Source organism: Macaca mulatta, chromosome X, assembly GCF_049350105.2.
Source record: "Macaca mulatta isolate MMU2019108-1 chromosome X, T2T-MMU8v2.0, whole genome shotgun sequence".
NCBI classification, from domain to species: Eukaryota; Metazoa; Chordata; class Mammalia; order Primates; family Cercopithecidae; genus Macaca; species Macaca mulatta.
The window spans coordinates 160,218,207-160,241,506 of record NC_133426.1 but is presented as its reverse complement, the minus strand read 5'-3'; the positions used below and the strand labels follow the sequence as shown (position 1 = coordinate 160,241,506).

The 23,300-nt window shown below is 52.0% G+C and overlaps 1 protein-coding gene across 1 annotated transcript; it reads right to left on the bottom strand.

Moving 5' to 3' along the window:
* Window positions 1-11,728: 11,728 nt before the first annotated feature.
* TMEM187 (transmembrane protein 187) lies at window positions 11,729-23,090 on the bottom strand. Its single transcript, XM_001089448.5, has 2 exons — window positions 22,382-23,090; window positions 11,729-13,056 (listed from the first exon to the last, which is right to left on the bottom strand). The coding sequence occupies exon 2, from the start codon at window positions 12,850-12,852 to the stop codon at window positions 12,067-12,069; it is 786 nt and encodes a 261-aa protein (XP_001089448.2). The 5' UTR covers window positions 12,853-13,056; window positions 22,382-23,090; the 3' UTR covers window positions 11,729-12,066.
* Window positions 23,091-23,300: the final 210 nt, after the last annotated feature.

The window sequence follows — 23,300 nt, the reverse complement described above, 5'->3', positions numbered from 1 at the left end:
TAACTTTTTGTATTTCTTTTTTTTTTTTTTTTTTTATTAGAGACAGGGTTTCACTGTATTAGCCAGGATGGTCTCGATCTCCTAACCTCGTGATCCGTCTGCCTCAGCCTCCCAAAGTGCTGGGATTACAGGCGTGAGCCACCCTGCCCGGCTGGAATTACCTGTCTCTTAAAGGCCAGAAATAATTAACTGGAGGATTCACTAGGCGTGCGCTGTGTGATAGCCACCATTTCTTCTCTGCTCAGCTGCTGGTAGGGCGCTCCTACTTCTCCAGCCACCCCACTGTGGAAATGAAACTGTTCCTTAAAACCCTGAAGGCCAGGCACAGTGGCTTAGGCCTGGAATCCCAGCACTTTGGGAGGCTGAGGCGGGTGGATCACCAGCGGTCAGGAGTTCGACACCAGCCTGGCCAACATGTTGAAACCCCATCTCTACTAAAAATACAAAAATTAGCTGGGCGTTGTGGTGGGCGCCTGTAATCCCAGCTACTTGGGAGACTGAGGGAGGAGAATCCCTTGAACCTGGGAGGCGGAGGTTGCAGTGAGCCGAGATCACACCATAGCACTCCAGCCTGGGAGACAAGAGTGAGACTTTGTCTCAAAAAAAAAAAAAAAAAAAGTAGTTCTAAATACTTTCGAATTCTCATTATGATTTTTTTTTTTTTTTTTTGAGACGGAGTTTCACTCTTGTTGCCCAGGCTGGAGTGCAGTGGCATGGTCTCCACTCACTGAAACCTCTGCCTCGTGGGTTCAAGCATTCTCCTGCCTCAGTCTCCCAAGTAGCTGGGATTACAGGCATGTGCCTCCATGCCCGGCTAATTATTTTATTATTATTATTATTATTATTATTGAGACAGAGTTTTGCTCTTGTTGCCCAGGTTGGAGTGCAATGGCATGATCTCAGCTCACTGCAACCTCCACCTCCCGGGTTCAAGGGATTCTCCTGCCTCAGACTCCCGAGTAGCTGGGATTATAGGCATGTGCCACCACACCCAACTAATTTTTTTTATAGAGACAGGGTTTCTCCATGTTGGTCAGGCTGGTCTCGAACTCCCAACCTCAAGTGATCTGCCCGCCTCGGCCTCCCAAACTGCTGGGATTACAGGCGTGAGCCACCATGCCCAGCCTCATTATGATATTTTTAATTTGCATCATGTGGAGAGTGCGTGTGTGTGTGTGTGACTGACTCTAGTTCAGTAGCTTGTGCTCTGAAAATGTGATCTGTCTGACTCTAAGTCTTAGAACTGAGTTGCTTCTTGCTTTGTAGCTCAGATACCACCACTGCCTCTAGATGCCACTTGTGGACATGGGGAGGTGTGTTTTGCACCCATGCAGGGTACAAACTGCCACACTTGTCCATCAAGGCGCCTTTAATCATGGGCCTGCTCACACTGTCTGTGTCTCCATGGAACTGTCCCAGGAAAGCCTTGTAGAAACCTTCCTCTATGGGCCGGGCGTGGTGGCTCACACCTGTCATCCCAGCACTTTAGGAAGCCAAGGTGGGTGGATTACCTGAGGTCAGGAGTTCAAGACCAGCCTGACCAACATGGCAAAACCCCGTCTCTACTAAAAATACAAACATTAGCTGGGCGTGGTGGTGCATGCCTGTAATCCCAGTTACTCGGGAGGCTGAGGCAGGAGAATCGCTTGAACCGGGGAGGCGGAGGTTGCAGTGAGCCCAGATTGTGCCACTGCACTCCAGTCTGGGCGACAGAGCCAGACTGTCTCAAAAAAAAAAAAAAAGAAACCTCCCTCTATGATGCTTCATGTGCCTATTTCTCCCTAGAGTTCTGTCAACTTTTGCTTAAGATATATAGAGCCTATTTTAACATCATTCCTAAACTGTTTTTGTTTTATCCCAAAGCCTATTTTGTCTGATGTTAATATAGCCATGGCAGCTTGATTTTGGTAGTAACTGCCTAGCATTCATTCTTTCACATGTAATATTTCCATGGACATATGTTTGAGGTGTGTCTCTAGTAAACAGCATATGCTGGAAGTGGGGGTTTCCATCCAATCTGACAGTCTCTGGAATCTCTGACAATTCCTGATCTGAAGTCCTCGGAGGGGTGCTACATCTGCTGCTTGTTGTGTCTGTCCCAGCAGAAGCCCCGCAGCAGGGCCGGCTGGGCAACCTGCACATCTCAGCTCCATGTGGGAGCTGTGGGCTGAGCTTCTCCACCTGTTGGGGCTGCACTCTATACAGAGCCAGCGGGGAAGACAGCCCATCTGGACAGCGAGATGGAGAGCTTCAGGCAGCAGGGGCGGGGAAGTCCCTGGGGAAGCTCAGATGCAGGGACCCGGTGCAATGGCCTCCCTGTGTCCACATTTGACCTGTGGCGCAAATGAAGGGGCTGCAGGAGGGGGACTGGGGAGTTAGCATTTAATGGAGACAGGGTTTCAGTTTGGAAGGATGAAAAGAGTTCTGGAGATGGATGATGGGGTTGGTTGCACCATTTTATGAATGTGTGTAATACCACTGAACTAACTAACCACAAAACTGGTTAACATGGTACATTTTATGTTATTATGTATTTTACCCCAATAAAAAACATCGGGCCAGGCATGGTGGCCTGTAATCTCGGCAACTCGGGAGGCTGAGGTGGGAGGATGGCTTGAGCCCAGGACAACTGGACAACATAGCAAGACCCCATCTCTACAAAAAAAAAAAAGAAAAAGAAAAAAAGAAAATTTCACCGTGTTAGTCAGGATGGTCTTGATCTCCTGACCTCGTGATCTGCCCACCTCAGCCTTCCAAAGTGCTAGGATTAGAGGCGTGAGCCACCACGCCCAGCCTCTAAAAAATTTTTAAAAATGAAAAAAATATATTTTCAAATGAAATTTGGATCCCAAGTCACAGTGGTCATGGTGGAAGGGCTCCCTGGAATGAGTGAGGAGCAGCTCCAGGCAAAGTCCAAAGCCCCAGGGCAAAGCCCACCGCAGCCACTTCCTATCACTGTGAACTTGGCCTTTCAATTTCTCTAAACTGACTTTTCTCGACAGTAAGCCCTCGATCGCTGCTAGCCAGCATGGCCTCCGTCTAGCCATCTATGAGACGGTGGTGGTGAGGGAGTGGCCCTGCGGAATTACCCGTACGAGATTTTGTGGTGTCGACCTAAAGGAACCCACTGAGGCAACATTAATATAAGGAGAGTGTATTTGGGCCAAATTTGAGGATTGCAACCTGGGAAACACATCCAAACTAAGTTTTGGTATGTATTCTGAGTTGAGGTGGTTACAAGCAGATATTAAGGACAAAATGAGGAGGCTGGGCCCAGTGGCTCATGTGTGCTATCCCAGCAACTGGGGATGAGGCATGAAACTGAGGCATGAGGATCACTTGAGCCCAGGGATTCAAGACCAGCCTGGGCAACATGGTGAGACCCCATCTCTACAAGAAATAAATAAGTAGAGGCCAGGCGCAGTGGCTCACGCCTGTAATCTCAACACTTTGGGAGGCCGAAGCGAGTGGATCACTTGATGTCAGTAGTTTGAGACCAGCCTGGCCGACTTGGTGAAACCCCGTCTCTACTAAAACTACAAAATTAGCTGGGCATGGTGGTGCAGGCCTGTAGTCCCAGCTAATTGGGAGGCTGAGGCAGGAGAATCACCTGAACCCAGGAGATGGAGGTTGCAGTGAGCCAATAGCATGCATTGCACTCCAGCCTGGGCGACAAGAATGAAACTGTCTCTAAAATAAAATAAAATATAAAAAATTAGCTGGGCATGGTGGTGCATGCCTGTAGTCCCAGCTACTCCGGAGGCTGAGGCAGGAGAATTGCTTGAACCAGGGAGGCAGAGGTTGCAGTGAGCAGAGATCACACTAACCACTGCACTCCAGCCTGGGTGACAGAGTGAGTCTCTGAAAAAAAAGAAAGAAAGAAAAGGAAAGGAAAGGGGAAAGGAAAGCGGAAAGGAAAAAGGAAAGGAAAGGAAAAAGGAAAGGAAAGGAAAAGAAAAAAGAAAAAAGGAAAGGAAAAGAAAGACAGAAAGAAAGACTAACTCCAGGCCGGACACAGTGGCTCAGCCCTGTAATCCAGCACTTTGGGAGGCCGAGGCAGGCGGATCACAAGGTCAGGAGATCGAGACCATCCTGGCTAACATGGTGAAACCCCATCTGTACTAAAAATACAAGAAAAATTAGCCGGGCATGGTGGCGGGCGCCACTCGGGAGGCTGAGGCAGGAGGAATGGCATGAACCCGGGAGGTGGAGGTTGCAGTGAGCCAAGATTGCACCACTGCACTCCAGCCTGGGCAACAGAGCAAGACTCCATCTCAAAAAAAAAAAAAAAGAAAGAAAAAGACTAACTCCCCACCACTCTCCCTGCTCTGGCGACCATCATCCTGCAGTGTGTCTCTGAGTCTGACACAGGTTCCTCCCAAAAGTGGAATCAGGTACTTTCTGTCCTGGCTTCTTTCACTGATTATGATGTCCTCCAGGTTCATCCATGTGGTAGCCTGTGTAAGGATTCCCTTCCTTTTCATGGCTGAATAATATTCCATTGTGTGGATAAAGCAGATTGTGTTTATCTATGTATTCATCCATGGACACTCGGCCAGCTCCCACCTCTTGGCTGCTGTGAATTGCATCCCTTCAAGCTCCTGCTTTCAACTCCTTTGTGCCTATATCCAGCAGTAGAACTGCTGGACCCTATGGGAAATCTATGTTTAATATTTTGAGGCAACCTCGATTTTAAGCTGAAAAAGGCAAAAGAGGACAAAATGAAACTGTCACTCCTGTCAGATCAGCAGATCACCCTGGTGAGCACATCAAGTGCTGTTGAGGCTGTGGTGCAGTGGGAGCTCTGTCCCCACTGGCAAGGGATTTGCTAAATTCTACTTGAGTTGAAGTGCGAAGCTCTCACACATAAGCACCAAGAGGTGTGCGAAGGAGTGTGAGACTGGGGACATGTGCCATCGGTCACGTCCTGCAGCCGGGTGGGGAGGCTCTGCACAATGTGCATGTAGAGAAACACAAGGAGGCTGGGTGCAGGGGCTCAGGCCTGTAATCCCAGCACTGTGGGAGGCTGAGGCGGGCGGGTCAGCTGAGTTCAGGAGTTCGAGACCAGCCTGGCCAACATGCTGAAACCCCATCTCTACTAAAGATACAAAAATTAGCCAGGTGTGGTGTCGGGCGCCTGTAATCCCAGCTACTCAGGAGGCTGAGGCAGGAGAATCACTTGAACCCAGGAGAAGAAGGAGGCTGCGGTGAGTCGCAATTGCGCCATTGCACTCCAGCCTGGGCGACAGAGCAAGACTCCATCTCAAACAAACAAACAAACAAACCACCACCACCAACAAAAACCACCCACAAGGGCAAGGGCAGCCACACACTCCTGTGCATGGGCCACATGCAGGAGAGGCATGGGAGGACCACAGAATCTCGCAAAGAAACAGACCTGAGCTGGCCAAGATGGTGGTGGCGCGCGCGCGCTAGCCCAGGCCCAGTGGAGGTCAAGTGGGGCCAAGAAGAGGAAAGACAAAACCAGAAGTCAGTGGTTCTGAAGAGAAACAGACAGCAAAGATCAAAGTGAAAGGCCGGCCATGGAAGGAAAGGCTAGAAAAACATAGAAACAAACCACCTATTGGGTGTGAGGCTTACTATTTAATACTTGGGTGATTAAATAATCTGTACACAAAACCCACACAACATGCAATTTGTCTATGGAACCAACCTGCACATGTAGCCCCGAAACTAAAATAAAATTTAAAATAATAATAAAATAGGGCAGGTGTGGTGGCACACGCCTGTCATCCCAGCTACTCGGGAGGCTGAGGCAGGAGAATCACTTGAACATGGGAGGCGGAGATTGCAGTGAGCTGAGACTGCGCCATGCACTCCAGCCTGTGCAACAGAGTGAGACTCTATCTCAAAAAAAAAAAAAAAAAAAAGAAAAGAAAAGAAAAGAAATAATAATAAAATAAAAACATGAAAGGTTTGAAGGACCTGGCGTGCCACCACAGCAATCAGGCTCTAGTGACCCTGGGAACAAGATGGCCCGGTGTCACAGGGTCACTGAACGGAGAAGCAGCCCCCAGGACCAAGGCAGAGGAGGGCTCCATAAACCCGGGTCCCCAAAGACCCCCTTTGAATGGGAAGAAGCGCTCCTCAATCACATGATGGCGTGGGGACCCGCTGGAGGACACAAACTGGCCAGTGGACATTTACCAGGTATTTCTATTCCTGGAGGCCTTCGGCATGGGAGGGAAATGCCTTGCCCACCTTTGTTCTCCCAGGCTGCAATGAGGCACCTTGCGCAAGCGTGCTGGCATTTCCCTCCCTCACCAAGTGCACCACTTCACTATAGTTACATAAACTGTCATGTCGGCAATGTGACAGCTGCATTTTTTTCTTTATAAACATAATTTTTAACTAATAATTTTATAATGAAAATTTTGTAATAAAAAGATCTGAAGCATCTACAGGAGATGCTAAGATTCACACCTGTAATCCCAAAGTGGGAGGATTGTTTTAGCCCAGGAGTCCGAAGACAAAATGAGGAGGCTGGGTACAGTGGCTTATGCCTGTCATCCCAGTGCTTTGAGGGCAAGGCAGGAGTGTGGTCCTGGGCAATACAGAGAGACCCCGTCTCTAGAAAAAAGTTTTAAGAATTAGGCTGGGCTCTGGCTAGGCACGGTGGCTCATGCCTGTAATCCCAGCACTTTGGGAGGCTGAGGCAGGTGGATCACGAGGTCAGGAGTTCGAGACCAGCCTGGCCAGCATGGTGAAACCCCATCTCTACTAAAAATACAAAAAAATTAGCCAGGCTGGCCGGGCGCAGTGGCTCAGGCCTGTAATCCCAGCAGTTTGGGAGGCTGAGGCAGGCGGATCACGAGGTCAGGAGATCGAGACCATCCTGGCTAACACGGTGAAACCCCGTCTCTACTAAAAATATAAAAAAAAAAAATTAGCCAGGCGTGCTGGCGGGCGCCTGTAGTCCCAGCTACATGGGAGGCTGAGGCAGGAGAATGGTGTGAACCCGGGGGGCGGAGCTTACAGTGAGCAGAGATCGTGCCACTGCACTCCAGCCTGGGCAACAGAGTGAGACTCCGTCTCAAAAAAAAAAAACAAAACATCAGCCGGGCTAATTTTAGCTGTAATGCCAGCTACTTGGGAGGCTGAGGCAGGAGAATTGCTTGAACCTGGGAGGTGGAGGTTGCAGTGAGCCAAGATCACGCCATTGCACTCCAGCCTGGGCGACAGAGCGAGACTCCATTTCAAAAAAAAAAGGAAATTTTTTTTTTAAAGAATTAACCAGGGAGGCTGGGCATGGTGGCTCACGCCTGTAATCCCAGCACTTTGGGAGGCCGAGGCGGGCAGATCCCCGAGGTCGGGAGTTCAAGACCAGCCTGACCAACATGGAGAAACCCCGTCTCTACTACAAATACAAAAATTAGTCAGGCATGGTAGCGCATGCCTGTAATCCCAGCTACTCGGGAGGCTGACCCAGGAGAATTGCTTGAACTCGGGAGGCGGAGGTTGCAGTGAGCCGAGATTGCGCCATTGCACTTCAGCCTGGGCAACAAGAGCAAAACTCCGTCTAAACAAAAACAAAAACAAAAGAATTAGCCAGGTCCCAGTTACTTGGGAGGCTGAGGTGGGAGGCTCTCTTGAGCCTGGGAGTTGAAGGCTGCAGTGAGCCATGATTGCGCCACTGCACTCCAGCCTGGGAGACACAGGGAGACCCTGTCTCAAAAATGCACACACATTACTTTTGGGGGGGTCAGAGAGAGGGGAGGGGGTCTGAGTTAGTCACAATGAAATCTCACGTTGCCCCCATCAGATTGGCACGCCACGAAAAAGCACCCACTCTGACATTGCTGGTAGAACTGTGAATCGTGAACACCACTGGGAAAAGCACTCCAGGGATTTCAAACTGAAGTTCCCTTCAGCCCTACAATCCCACTCCTGGGACCTAACTGGAAACGGGCCTGCTCCAGGGTGCAGAGGCCGGTGTGTGCAGTTTCTAGCAGACCTTGGCATGTCACCAAGCCAAAATGGGGCCCAGAAAAGTGAATGCATGACAGTGTGTGCCCTATGCTGTAATTTTTTTTTTTTGGAGATGGGGTCTTGCTCTGTCACCCAGGCTGGAGTGCAGTGATGCCATCTCATTACAGCTAACTGTGTCACTGCAGCCTGGATCTCCTGGGTTCAAGCGATCCTCCCCACCTCAGCTTCCTGAGTAGCGGAGACTGCAAATACGCACCATCATGCCCAGCTAATTTTTTTGATTTTTGGTAGAGATGAGGTCTCCCTATGTTGTCCAGGGTGGTCTTAAACTCCTGAGGTCAAGCAATCCTTCCTTCTTGGCCTACCAAAGTGCTGGGATTGCAGGCATGAGCCACTGCGCCTGGTCTAAAACTATTTTTGTTGTTGTTGTTGTTTTTGACATGGAGTTTCACTCTTGTTGCCCAGGCTAGAGTGCAATGGCACGATCTCAGCTCACTGCAACCTCCACCTCCTGGGTTCAAGCGATTCTCCTGTCTCAGCCTCCCAAGTAGCTGGGACTACAGGCACCCGCCACCACGCCTGGCTAATTTTTTTGTATTTTTAGTAGAGATGGGGTTTCACTATGTTGGCCAGGCTGATCTCAAACTTCTGACCTCAGATGATCTACCCACCTTGGCCTCCCAAAGTGCTGGGATTACAGGCGTGAGCCACCACGCCCAGCCCTAAAACTATTTTATATGGGGAGAAAATACCCAGGCCATGGCACCAGAAAGCAAGGAAGAAGCCACGTGGAAGCCCTCCTGGTGCTTCTTCCAGGGAGGCCAGCAGAGAGCACCTGGGGCCAGGAGGCGGCATGCCTGGGTTTCTGCTCCTCCTCACTGTAACTTTCAACCAAGTCAAACTTCTAGAGTTTCAGTTTCTTTATCTGTGAAATGACGGGGCTGGCACAGATGGTTTCTTTTTTTTTTTTTTTTTTTTGAGACGGAGTCTCGCTCTGTCACCCAGGCTGGAGTGTAGTGGCCGGATCTCAGCTCACTGCAAGCTCCGCCTCCCGGGTTCACGCCATTCTCCTGCCTCAGCCTCCCGAGTAGCTGGGACTACAGGCGCCTGCGCGGTGGCTCAAGCCTGTAATCCCAGCACTTTGGGAGGCCGAGACGGGCGGATCACGAGGTCAGGAGATCGAGACCATCCTGGGTAACACAGTGAAACCCCGTCTCTACTAAAAAATACAAAAACTTAGCCGGGCACAGATGGTTTCTAAGATCCCTCCCAGGCCTGGAACTTCTAAGCCGTTAGGTCAAAGGTGGGGGAGGGGCCCCATCTGGCAACCATTGGCTCCCCAGCTGTGGTGGGGACACGGTGGAGCAGCGACACTGAGACCAAGACCAGTAACAACAACGGCTGCCCTGACAGCCAGTCCCCCTGGGCGAGGCCGAGCTCCTCTGTGGGCTGCAGAGCTGGAGGGAGGCACAGCCGCCAGCCTCCTTCCTCCGGTGGCTCAGGGGTCGCCGGCACTTGCAAACCCCGGGCCAGGGCTGAGGTATTCTGAGGTCCCGGTCCCAGAAAGGGGGTTCGCCTGGGCAGGGAAGGGATGCAGGAAGCTGTGTGACTAATGGCAGCTGGCCACACTTTGAGAAACACTAATTTAAAAAAGGGCCTGGGGAATGCAGGTTCCAGGCCGGGGCCTGCCTGGAGCCTTCCCGGCCACCTGCTCTGCCTTGCACAGGTTCTGGGGCTTCTGGCTCTGCTTGGGCTGGCTCAGTGCATGCTTGTTGGATTTAGCAAATAACAAACAGAATGCCCAGTTACATCTGAATTTCAGGTAAACAATACTTTTTTTAGTAGGAGAAATGTCTCGTGCAACATTTGAGATACACTTGTGCAAAACCATTGTTCATCGCCTGGTGTATAACCTGGCGACTCTGGGTGGCACCTGGCAAGAGAGGGGACAGCGGAGCCAGGCTTCCTGCAGTCTCTGCCCCTCTGGAGGTGTCCCCTCCACATAAGCCTCTCCTTTGGGTGGGGTCCACTCTTTCAGGGGTTCCACGAAACCGCCCTGAATCACCCCAATCTAGGTACACCACCTGCTTCCTGTGGGACCCCACCTGACCCAGGAGGCTCCCAGGGCTGTTTATTACACAGGTATTGGTAGGAAGAAAAAGTAAAATCGTGATGAGTGCTTGTAGCTGTGAGATGTGGCATGAACAAAAGGGGGTCCCCACCCTGTCTCTGAGCCCACATGGAAGCCCACCTTCTCTTCGCCCTCCCTCCAGCCTCTGTGAAGTAAGGGTGGCCTCTCTGGTGATGTGTGCAGCCTCTTCCCTCTTCTAGGGCACGTGGTGCTTTCGAGACAACCTCAAATGGAACCAGGCTTTTTTCCAAGCAGGTGCTGTCCTTGCTCTCCCCTGCCAACCACATGCCCCGCCCCCAGGCCCCAAGCCCTGGGTCAGGCCCTGCCATTTGCCCCAGGTCCTTAACTGGTGGCGATGTGCTCAGCCAGCCAGGACAGAACATCCAGCCCAGGTGCCCAGTTCCAGAAACATCTCAGTCATCACAGCCATGGGCCAAATGCCAACCTTGAGGGCACTGAGCAGGTACACATGGGTGGCCCATGCTGAGATGCCATTTGGCAGGGATAGGGCATCCTCTCTCCTCTGCCCTCACCTTTGGAGCTGATCACTTCTCCATTTAATTTGTGGGATTAAAGCAGACCCTCCTCAGTACTTAAGGCTCCAGGGACAAGACTATGGAGTCTGGGATGAAGAGCCCATGAGTTAAATGACATTAGCTTTCTTCAGGAGTCCCCTTTACAGGCCAGGCGCAGGGGCTCATGCCTGTAATCCCAGTACTGGGAGGCCAAGGCAGGTGGATCACCTGAGGTCAGGAGTTAGAGACCAGCCTGGCCAACATGATGAAACCCCGTCTCTACCAAAAATACAAAAATTAGCCGAGCATGGTGGTGGGTGCCTGTAATCCCAGCTACTCGGGCAGCTGAGGTAGAAAAATTGCTTGAACCCAGGGGGCAGAAGTTGCAGTGAGCCAATATCACACCACTGCACTCCAGCCTGGGTAACAGAGCAAGACTCTGTCTCGAAAAAAGGAAGTCCCCTTTACAGACCAGATGCCTTCAGATGAAAGGAGATGAGGCAGGCCTCTAAGTAACATAGTGACCAGCAGGAAGAAGGACTGCCCTGGGAGTAGAGAGGGTGGCATGGAGTCCTCAGTGCTTCTCTGGCTGCAGCCAAGGATGACCCAGCATCCTGACCACAAACTAGAGTCTGGGCCTTGGGCTCGAGGGCTCAAAAACTGTTGCATGAGAAGCACGTGCCACCTCCAGCACCCCGCCTGGCGATATTGTCAGCAGATCAGTTCACAAGGACCTGGGTGACGGGCACATGGGGACTGCTCAGACTGTAGCCACTAAGGACATCTAAGCCACACCCCGGCTCCAAGGGGAGACCCACAAAGCAACTTTCTGTTGAGAGTTCAGCTTTTGACATTTGTGTGTTTCTTCATCTGGACACACCCTGCCTGGTTCCACAGATGATCTGAGGTGATGTGGCTCTCACGTGACCTGCCTACAGTTAACAGTCACAGATGTCATGGAGGTAATTAAGTGATTTCCCCGTCAGTCTGCTGGGCACGTATTTAGTGTGGCTCAGTCTCCCTGAATCCAGCCACCTCTAAGGACACTCACTGGTACCCCACTGACTGGCCTGCCTCGCTGCTGCCAGTCCGCACCCACAGCTGACACCCCAAAGATACTCCAGACGATCGCTCTCTGTCCAACCATGAGCACAAGGGGCTTCTTGGTGTCATTTCCACTCCCCTTGCCAATATTTATTTGGAAACATTTCAAACTACAGGAAAGTTATGAGAATGACATCAGGAACACCCACATCCCTTATGCCAAGATCTTTGCTTTATGTCTTTGAAAGTAAGTTGTCGAGATCACAGCACTCCATCCCTCCACACCAAAGCCCGTAGCTTCTCAGGAAAGGGCAGTCCTGTGTGATCAGTGCGTATCATCACACGTAGGATGCCCAACACTGGCACCATCTCAGAGTCTGTTTCAATGCTGGGGGTCGTCGGTTTTCAGCAGGTTCTTCCCACAGTTCAATGCGTCTTCCCGCCAGAGGGACAGAATCTTGGGTGAGTGTTGAAATGCGTCAGAAACAAAAACGCAAAGTGGAACTGGAGCACGTCACAGACCTTGGACCAGAAGTGGCCTGTGAGGCGCTGGAAGAGATGCCACCGTGCGAGCTGATGGTCACACAGCTTGAGGACCACAAAGCCCAGGCAAGAGAGCACCCCCAAAGCTAAGTAGGTGGCCGAGGTGGTGTTGCCATAGTGCCTGTGGGTGCGCAGCGCCTGCCCCACAGCGGCCACCACGTGAGCACCCAGTGCGACCTCGAAGCCCCGGGGATGCAGCAGAGCGAGGCCGTAACTGGCCAGGGAGATGCACTCAAGGGAGAGGAACAGCCAGGGCCGCCAGCCGTGGTCTAGGTAGAGGCACCATGCGACAGGCCACGCAAAGATGGGCAGGGTGAGCCACTGGTCCAGCACGGCGGTGCGGCGCCACTGCGTCCACAGGCGCAGCCACTGCACGGGGCCGTAGAGCAGGGCCATGGCTGCGAACACATCCTTCAGGTAGCGGGGACCCGGCCCCACCGCGCCGCCCCTGTGCAGCCAGAATAGCCCTAGTAGCGTGTAGGCCACATTCACCAGTGAGTTGAATGGCATGGCCAGGAAGGCAGGGAGACCAGCCACCGGCGCCTCGGCGTAGTCCTCATAGCCCACTTGCACGGAGACGCTGTCAAAAATGCCTGTGAACACAGCCACAGCACAGAGGCCGCCGGCCACGGCCACGTTCATGAAGGCCTGCCCCCACTCCGGATTCATGTGGAACTGGTGGCCTGACCTGGGGCAGGAGCTTCAGAGAGCAGCCTTCAATACGCAGCCTCTGCAGAACACTCTGGGCCTCCAAGCTGAGCCAGCAGGAAGAAGCCCCGTGATTTCCGAGGCAGATGCTGCGACCTTGCCCCGAAGGAAGGCAGGAGTCCTGCTGATTGGCTGGCGCCAGCGGAGGAACGTTCTGCTTTTTTCCTTTGTGGTTACAAAAGGAGTGTGGTTAGAAAAGAAACCGTCCCCAGCACCGCCTCCATGTTCCTGACTCCCGGCCTCAGGAGCTACCAACCATATTCACGGGAAGAAGCAAATCAGAGTGAAACCACTGCACACTGGCTCTCTCACGCGTGGTCTCTACAATCCTCTATCGCCCCTTTCTCCTGGCACCTAAGAAAATCCTGCCCCTCGTCCTAGTTTCCTTAAAGCCACTGCATCTACAGACAAGACCTGCCTAGCTCTGTCATTACAACTCAGAACGTGCCTTCCCATGCCGGTGTGTTATAAAAGTGGATGTCTCCAGCCCCGAAGCCCTTTTCACCAAATACCCAGTTGAACCAGAGACCATTAGATGGAGCCCGAGCTCTGGCCTCTGACACGAGGTGGGGGAGGGAGGAGGAGAAGAATTCACCGTCTGCCACTCAAGCACCAGGCCGGGAAGCAAGGGGGTGACCTGTAGGCCTCCCAGGCCAGCTTCCCTGGCTCACTCACCTGCCCTCTCTTGAAGTGCCAAGCCCCAAATCACCTGCTTTTCTCAGGCCACCATAAAGCCTTCCGTCTCCTTCAGTCACAGAACCAGAGAGACAATTTAATTATCATTGACTGTCAACTGCTTTGGGACCAGTGGTGCTGTGAGTGAGCCTAGTAGCTGAGAAACACATTAATATGGAAGGGAGAACAGCTTTAATGCTCTGAAAATGACTCCAATCATTAAAGCTCTTCTCCCTTCCATATTAATAAATTTGGCACTCAAGAGGGTGGGCAGGCAGGCGGGTTCAGGGAGAAAGAAGGGTGGGCTCCAGTTCCTGGTCAGCTGATGCCAGACTGTTCAAACCCTGGCTCTCCCACCGACTAACCATGTGATCTTGTACCTTAACTGTCTTGGGCCTCGGTTTGCGCACCTTTTTTTTTTGTTTTTTGAGACGGAGTCTCATTCTGTTGCCCAGGCTAGAGTGCAGTGGCACAATCTTGGCTCCCTGCAACCTTCACCTCCCAGGTTCAGGTGATTCTCCTGCCTCAGCCTCCCTAGTAGCTGTGATTACAGGCACGCACCACCATGCCCAGCTAACTTTCCTATTTTCAGTAGAGATGGGGTTTCACGACGTTGGCCAGGCTGGTCTTGAACTCCTGACCTCAAGTGATCCACCCGCCTCAGTCTCCCAAAGTGCTGGGATTCACAGGCATGAGCCACCGCGCCCAGCACAGTTAGCTCATCTTTGACCTAACGGCTTAGAAGTTCCAGGCCTGGGAGGGATCTTAGAAACCATCTGTGCCAGCCCCGTCATTTCACAGATAAAGAAACTGAAACTCTAGAAGTTTGACTTGGCTGAAAGTTACAGTGAGGAGGAGCAGAAACCCAGGCATGCCGCCTCCTGGCCCCAGGTGCTCTCTGCTGGCCTCCCTGAAGAAGCACCAGGAGGGCTTCCACGTGGCTTCTTCCTTGCTTTCTGGTGCCATGGCCTGGGTATTTTTATTTAGACATGGAGGTCTTGCTCTGTTGCCCAGGTTGGAGTGCAGTGGCACAATCATAGCTCACTGCAGCCTCTACCTCCTGGGCCCAAGCTATCCTCCTGTCTCAGCCTCCCAAGTAGTTGGGACCAGGTGTATACCACCACCTTGCCCTGCTAATTTTTGTGAAAAAATTTTTGGGGCCAGGCATGGTGGCTCATGCCTGTAATCCCAGCACTTTGGGAGGCTGAGGCGGGCAGATCACGAGGTCAGGAGATCAAGACCATCCTGGCTAACACGATGAAACCCCATCTCTACTAAAAATACAAAAAATTAGCCGGGCGTGGCAGCGGGCGCCTGTAGTCCCAGGTACTCGGGAGGCTGAGGCAGGAGAATGGCGTGAATCCTGGAGGTGGAGCTTGCAGTGAGCTGAGATTCGGCCACTACACTCCAGCCTGGGTGACAGAGCGTGACTCCATCTCAAAATAATAATAATAATATAATAATAATAAATAAAAATTAAAAAATTTGTAGAGACAGGGTCTCACTATGTTGCCCAGCCTGGTGTCGAACTCTTGGCCTCAAGTGATCCTCCTGCCTCAGCCTCCCAAAGTCCTGAGATTACAGGAATGAGCCACTGCACCCAGCTAAACCCCTCTTAAGTTGAAAGTCCAGTTCCAATGTTTTCAACTTATGATGGGTTTATCTGGACATTACCCTGTTATACGCCAAAAAGCATATGTAGCTGGGCATGGTGGCTCACATCTATAATCCCAGCAATTTGGAAGGCCAAGGTGAGAGGATTGCTTGAGTCCAGGAGTTTGAGACCAGCCTGGGCAACAAAGTGAGACCCTGTCTCTACACAAAATACATAAAATTAAATTTAAAAAATAAAATAAAAATTAGCTGGGCATGGTGGTGCACCTATAGTCCCAGCTCCTCAGGAGGCTGAGGCAGGAAGATCACTTAAGCCCAGGAGGTGGAGGCTGCAGCGAGCTATGATCATGCCACTGCACTCCAGCCTGGGCCACAGAGCAAGACCCTATCTCAGAAAAAAAAAAAAAAAAAAAAGCCAGGCGCAGTGGCTCACACGTATAATCCTATAATTCTACCACTTTGGGAGGCCGAGGTGGGTGGATCATCTGAGGTCAGGAGTTTGAGACCAGCCTAGCCAACGTGGTGAAACCCTGTCTCTACCAAAAATACAAAAAAATAAGCCGGGCACAGTGGCTCATGCCTGTAACCCCAACACTTTGGGAGGCTGAGGCAGGCAGATCACTTGAGATCAGGAGTTCCAGACCAGTCTGGCCAACATGATGAAACCCTGTCTCTACAAAAATACAGAAAAAGTAACCAGGCGTGGTGGCGCACGCCTGTAATCCTAGCTACTTGGGAGGCTGAGACGGGAGAATCGCTTGAATTCAGGAGGCAGAGGTTACAGTGAGCCAAGATTGTGCCATTGCACTCCAGCCTGGGCGACACCGCGAGACTTCATCTCAAAAAGCAAAACAAAACAAAACAAAAAATTAGCCAGGCGTGGTGGCACACGCCTGTAATCCCAACTACGCAGGAGGCTGAGACAGGAGAATCGTTTGAACCCAGGAGGCGGAGGTTGCAGTGAGCCGAGATTGTGCCACTGCACTCCAGCCTGGGCGACAGAGCAAGACTTCATCTCAAAAAATAAAACAATTAGCTGGGCGTGGTGGCACACGCCTGTAATCCCAGGTACTCAGGAGGCTGAGGCAGGAGAATTGCTTGAGCCCGGGAGGCAGACGTTGCAGTGAGCCAAGATCGTGCCACTGCACTCCAGCCTGGGCAACAAGAGTGAAACTCCTTCTCCAAAAAAAAAAAAAAAAAAAGGGGGCCAGGCACAGTGGCTCACGCCTGTAATCCCAGCACTTTGGGTGGCTGAGGTGGATCAATCAGTTGAGGTCAGGAGTTCAAGACCACCCTGGCCAATATGGCAAAACCCCATCTCTATTAAAATACAAAAATTAGCCAGGCATGATGGCTTGCACCTGTAGTTCCAGCTACTTGGGAGGCTGAGGCAGGAGAATCGCTCAAACCCCGGGAGGCAGAGGTTGCAGTGAGCTGAGATCATGCCACTACACTCCAGCCTGGACCACAGAATGAGACTCCGTTTCCAAAAAAAAAAAAAAAAGGTATCTGTATATGTAGACCACTTAGCACTATTTTATTATTACTTTATTTTATTTTGTTTTGTTTTGTTTTTTGAGACAGACTCTTGCTCTGTTGCCCAGGTTGGAGTGCAGTGGTGTGGTCTTGGCTCAGTGTAACCTCCGCCTCCTGGGTTCAAGTGATTCTCCTGCCTCAGCCTCCTGAGTAGCTGGGATTACAGCTAAAATTAGCCCGGCTAATGTTTGTATTTTTAGTAGAGACGGGGTTTCACCATCTTGGGCAGGCTGGTCTTCAACTCCTGACCTCGTGATCTACCTGCCTCGGCCTCCCAAAGTGCTGGGATCACAGGCATGAGCCACTGTGCCTGGCCTATTTTATTTTTTATTCAGACGCAGTCTTGTACTGTCTGCACTGTTGCCCAGGCTGGAGTGGTATGATCTTGCCTCACTGCAACCTCCACCTCCCGTTTTCAAGGGATTCTCCTGCCTTAGCCTCCTGAGTAGCTGGGATTACAGGCACCCGCCACCACGCCCAGCTAACTTTTTGTATTTTTTTTTTAGTAGAGACATGGTTTCACCACGTTGACCAGGCTGGTCTCGAACTCCTGACCTTGTGATTCACCTGCCCCGGCCTCCCTAAGTGCTGGGATGACAGGTATGAGCCACCACACCTGGCCTATTTTATTTATTTTTTGGGACAGAGTCTCGCTCTGTGGGGCAGGCTGGAGTGCAGTGACAGGATCTCGGCTCACTGCAACCTCCGCCTCCCAGGTTCAAGTGATTCTCCTGCCTCAGCCTCCCAAGTAGCGGGAACTACAGGCGGGAGTCATCAGACCCAGCTAATTTTTGTATTTTAGTAGAGATGAGATTTCGCCATATTGGCTGGGGTGGTCTTGAACTCCTGACCTCAACTGATCCACCGACCTCAGCCTCCCGAAGTGCTGGGATTACAGGCACGAACCACTGTACCCAGCCTATTTTATTATTTTTAATAGCATATAGAGTGACATTTTGATACATGTATATAATGTATAATGATCAAACAAGGTACTTAGCATATCCATCACCTGGAACATTTATCATTTCTTTGTGTTGGGAACATTCCAAATCCTTTCTTATAGTCTTTTGAAAATACACAAGAAATTATAGTTAACAGGGCTCACCCTACAGTGCAGAACAGCAGGATCCATTCATGCTATGAAGCTGGAATTTTGTATTTGTTATCCGACTCCTCCGAATCTTTCCCTACTCTCTAATCTTTCCAGCTTCTGACACCCACTATGCTTCTATTTCCATGAGCTTGATTTTTTAAATATTTTACCTAAGAATTAGTACATAAAATATTTATCTTTCTGTTCCTGGCTTCTTTCACCTATCATAACGTCCTCTAGGCTCATCCATGTTGCCACAAATAACAAGATTTATCTTATCAGGTTATTTCTTTGAGACAGGGTCTCGCTCTGTCTCCCAGGCTAAGTGCAGTGGTGTGATTGCAGCTCACTGCAGCCTCCACCTCCCAGGCTCATGTGGTCCTCTGGCTTCAGCCTGCCAGGTAGCTGGGACCACAGGCATGTTACCATGCCTGGCAAATTTTTAAATTTTTTTTGAAAGATAGGGTCTTGCTATATTGCCCAGGCTGGTCTCAAACTCCTAGGCTCAAGCGATCCTGTCACCTTGGCCTCCCAAAGTGCTGGGATTACAGGCGTGAGTTACTGCACCCAGCCAATAGTTTTTTTTTTTTTTTCCTGAGACAGGGTTTCACTCTGTCACCCAGGCTGGAGTGCAGTGCCACAGTCTCGGCTCACCTCAGCCTCCGCCTCCCGGGTTCAAGCAATTCTCCTGCCTTAGCCTCCTGAGTAGCTGGGATTATAGGCGCCTGCCACCACACCTGACTAATTTTTGTATTTTAGTAGAGATGGGGTTTCACCATGTTGGCCAGGCTGGTCTCGAACTCCTGATCTCAGGTGATCTGCCCGCCTCGGCCTCCCAAAGTGCTGGGATTACAGGCTTGAAACACCACGCCTGCCAACAGTTTATTTTTAAATGGCTCAATAATATTCCATCATGTGTATATACCACATTTTCTTTACATATCAATCTACTGATGGACACTTAGATTGCTTCCCTATCTTAGCTATTATAAGTAGTACAAAGGCACGAATAACCTATATTGGGGAAAGGACAGTCTTTTCAATAAATGGCACTGGGCAAACTGGATAAGCATGTGAAGAAGAATGAAAACTAGACCCCATCTCTCACCACACACAATAACCAACTCAAAACGGATTAAAGACTTCAATGTAAGACCTCAAACTAGAAAGCTACTAGAAGAGGCCACTGCAGTGGCTCACACCTGTAATCCCAGCACTTTGGGAGGTCAAGGCGGGCAGATCACTTAAGGTCAGGAGTTCTAGACCAGCCTGGCCAACACAGTGCAACCCCATCTCTACTAAAAATACAAAAAGTAGCTGGGCGAGGTGGCACACGTCTGTAATACCAGTTACTCGGGGGGCTGAAGTAGGAGAAATGCCTGAACCCAGGAGGAGGAGGTTGCAGTGAGCCGAGATCACACCACTGCACTCCAGCCTGGGCAACAGAGCAAGACTCTGCCTTAAAAAAAAAAAAAAAAAAAATTGGGTGTGGTGGCTCACACCTGTAACCCCAGCACATTGGGAGGCTGAGGCGGGCGGATCACCTGAGGTCAGGAGTTCCAGACCAGACTGTCCAACATGGTGAAACTCCATCTCTATTAAAAGTATAAAAATTAGCCGGGGTGGTGGCAGGCGCCTGTAATCCCAGCTACTTGGGAGGCTGAGGCAGGAGAATCGCTTGATCCCAGGAGACTGAGGTTGCAGTGAGCCGAGATTGTGCCACTGTACTCCAGCCTGGGTTTCAGAGTGAGACTCTGTCTCAAAAATAAGTAAATAAACAAATAAATACATAAAATAAAACTACTAGGAGAAAATGGGGAAATGCTCCAGGATATGGGTCTGGGGAAAGATTTTATGGCTAAGACCCCAAAATCATGGGCAACAAAAACGAAAACAGACAAATGGGAGTAGATTAAAGTAAAAAGCTTTTGCACAGCACAGAAGCAATCAACAATGAAGAGACAATATAGGAGAAAATATTTGCAAACGATTCATGTGACAAGCACTGTTTAGTTTTGAGGTGCAATGTGCATCTGCCCTACTGCAATTTAGGCCCCAAATGGGTGGGAAAGGGTCTGATTCCTTGCTCTTCCTCAGGTGCCCAGTGAAGCCCTGCTCAATTTCAATTCAATTAAAGTACAAAGCCAGCACCTCTGCTCCCTTTTACCAGTCCTGTTTGCTATTTCACTTCTCAGGCAGGTCCTGGGGCCCACCTGCATCCTCCTGGGCCTCATTCTCAGTCTTCTTGCCTTGGAGTTCCGTTGCTAAGGAGGACCACCAGGCTTGCATGTGGGTGGCCCACTGCCCTCTGAAGCATGGTCTTGCCACATAGGAACCACAGCCCTCACTATTACTCCATTTGTCCTTGCTTCACACAAGCCTGCCATCTTGCCGGGCGCGGTGGCTCAAGCCTGTAATCCCAGCACTTTGGGAGGCCGAGACGGGTGGATCACGAGGTCAGGAGATCGAGACCATCCTGGCGAACACGGTGAAACCCCGTCTCTACTAAAATATACAAAAAACTAGCCGGGTGAGGTGGTGGGCGCCTGTAGTCCCAGCTACTCGGGAGGCTGAGGCAGGAGAATGGCGTGAACCCGGGAGACGGAGCTTGTAGTGAGCTGAGATCCGGCCACTGCACTCCAGCCCGGGTGACAGAGCGAGACTCCGTCTCAAAAAAAAAAAAAAAAAAAAAAAAAGCCTGCCATCTCAGCATGGAGCACCCGAACTCCTCCTGCACCCTCCTCCCAGTCAAAAAAGCCTCTGGGTCCAGGAGTGTGCACACAGCAGCCCCAGCATCTTTGCTGAGCAGTCCTGGATGGGATCATGTCTGCCCTGGCTTTCCACCCTTCCATGACCAGCTTCCCATTCCATGCCCTGGATCATGTCCCAAAGTCTTGGCCAGACTTAAAGTGCCATCCCCATCCAGCCCTGTGAGCTCCTCAGGCCCAGCTCTGTCCTGAAAGCCCTTTGCTCACTGCGCCTGGCCACTGCCCTTGACTCAGCTGTTATTTCCTCTCAGGCACTTCCCCATTCAGCTCCTGACTCCAGCTGAGACACCAGCTGAGGCCCCGCCTGATGTCTACAGGTCCTTCCCTGCACCCACCTAGGGCTCCATGGCACCGGTGCTAGCCTGACCCTCCTGCCTGCCAGCAAGCAGGGCGGAGAGCTGGAACAGGAGTCAAACACTGTCAACTTGATCAAGGAGGAACTCCAGGAAAGACATGGAAAGCAACTCCTCTTTCCGGCTGCAGGGGTTCAGTCTACCTGACCCGGGATACAGGCTGACAGTGACAATGTAATCAAAGCACCTGTCCAAGACCCCCAGGAAAACCGAGCTGGTTACCTTATAGCCTAGCTTCCCTGTACCTTTGAATTGCTATGATCCTTATTATGTGACACTCAAATCTCATCACAGCTTCCCCCAGCTCCTGGCACGGGAAGGCCAACACCTCAACAGCACTGGCCCCTGGGTCTGGGGTCTTTCAGGGAAGCCCTGGAAAGCCTGACAATCTCCTGGCTAAAGGCCCCAGACTCTCCCGCACACATTTAAACAGCAGGCACTGTCACCTCCAGGCCTTTAGCATTTATGGTTAGTTATGTCCCTCCCGGATGACCTTCCTTGCATTCTGTGGATAAAGGGACATCAATTAACATTAATTTGGCTTCTGGACTGATTCCAGGCAAGGCTCTTGGAAACCAGCAGCTGTTTGTGTGTGTGTGTGTGTGTTTTTTGTTTTTTTTTTTTTTGAGACAGGGTCTTGCTCTGTCGCCCAGGCTAGAGCAGTGGCGCGATCTCAGCTCACTGCAGCCTTGAACTCCCTGGCTCAAGCCATCCTCTCACTTCAGCGTCCCAAGTAACTGGGACCACAGGCGTGTGCCACCATGCTTCCGGGTCTCGCTATGTTGCCCCGGCTAGGCTCAAGCGATCCTCCCACCTCATCCTTCCAAAGTGTTGGGATTACAGGCATGAGCCAACGCGTCAAGCCTTAGTTTTCTTATTTACATGGGTGGGGGACTTGGGGACATAGAAGTGAGGTAACTATCCAAGGTCACAAAGAGCAGGTGGTGGCACAGCCAGACAAGCAGGAATTCTTCTCTTTGTCCCTTCTCAAATGGATACTTCCAACTGCATGAACTAAAACACAGAGGATTACAAAATTCATGTAATATGTTGACAGGCGACTTTAAAAATATTGTTGAAAATGTGTGAGACGGTGATATGTGCTTCTTTACTAACGCATTAAATTACAAGGTCTTCCAGCAGGACGCATAACTTCAGTAACTTCAAAGTAATAATTCTGCTCGCCGGTAGACCTGGTAGATCTTGTAATTTAATTGAACCTCTAGACGTTTACAACAAAAGCCACAGGCTCTTACAGGACCTGTCTGTCCAATTCTACTGGCGACTGCCGCTCGCGGGCAGCAGCTTGGGTCCCCGCGCGGCGGCCTGCGCGTGGCAGAGAAGATGCCGCCGCCGCCGCCGCCGCCGCGCCCGGGCGGCCTCCTGGAGGCGGCGGAACGTGGGGGCGAAGCTGGGACCCACCTCCCGGGGCTGCGGTAAGCACTTACAGTATTGGCGCGAAAAGGCCAGCGATCACCATACGGGTATTTCGCCTCACTCGCCTCGCTGGGGAAAATTCAAATCTCCGAAAAGGGCGGACCCAAGCAGCGCCGCTGCGCCTGCGCGCAGGGCGGGACTCGGGGCCTGGGAAGCGGGCGGGGCGAGGTGACGCGAGGTGACGCGGGCGCCTCCCGCGCTCGCTCGCCCGCCCGCCCGCCCGGCTCGGGCGCCATCGGCCCGACTGTGGGCTTCTCGGCGGTGGGGGCGGCCGAGCGCGCGGCGGTCTGGGGCGCGCGGCCCGGCTCATTTTGCTGGGCTCGGGCGGAGGTGGTGGCGCCCGAGGGCGGGACCGGCGGCCTGGGAGCGGGCAGAGGCTCCACCCCCGGGCACCGGCGCTCGGCTGCGTCGCCTCCCACTCTAGCCCCGCCCCCGGCTCCCCCGCGGCGTGCCTCGGGCAGCCTCCTGCGGCTGCTGTGTGTGCAGGGCGGGAAAACGCTCGCTTCCCGGCCGCAGGCACGGCTGCAGTGGCTCTTCGCCACCCCCGGCCACCAACGTTCCCTTGTCCCCACTGCCAGTTAAAGGCAGTTCCTCGGGCGTGCGTCCCTTCAGCGACCGGAGAGACTATTCCCAAGGGGGGCGGGGCCGAGCGCGTCGGAGGGATTAGCACTCTCATCCGGGCATTTCAGAGATGCCGCCGCCGCCATCTTTGTTTTGTGCTGAAAGTCGCTATTGACGCCCGCGGACGGCCGGGCGAAGGGAAGTGGCAAGATGGCGGCTCCCAGGGCGGAGGCGTGGAGGCTCGCCCTGTTGGGGGGCCGTGGGGCGGGGCGCGCCTGCGCCTGCACCTGACCTGAGCGCGGCTCGAGCTTTAGACCAGCGCGCGGCCGCGCCGACCCCCACCCCCGCCGCGAGGCAGCGCAGGGGTCC

Bases quoted from the DNA above. Each gene is read 5' to 3' on its own strand.
- TMEM187 (XM_001089448.5), bottom strand. From the start codon at position 12,852: ATGAATCCGGAGTGGGGGCAGGCCTTCATGAACGTGGCCGTGGCCGGC.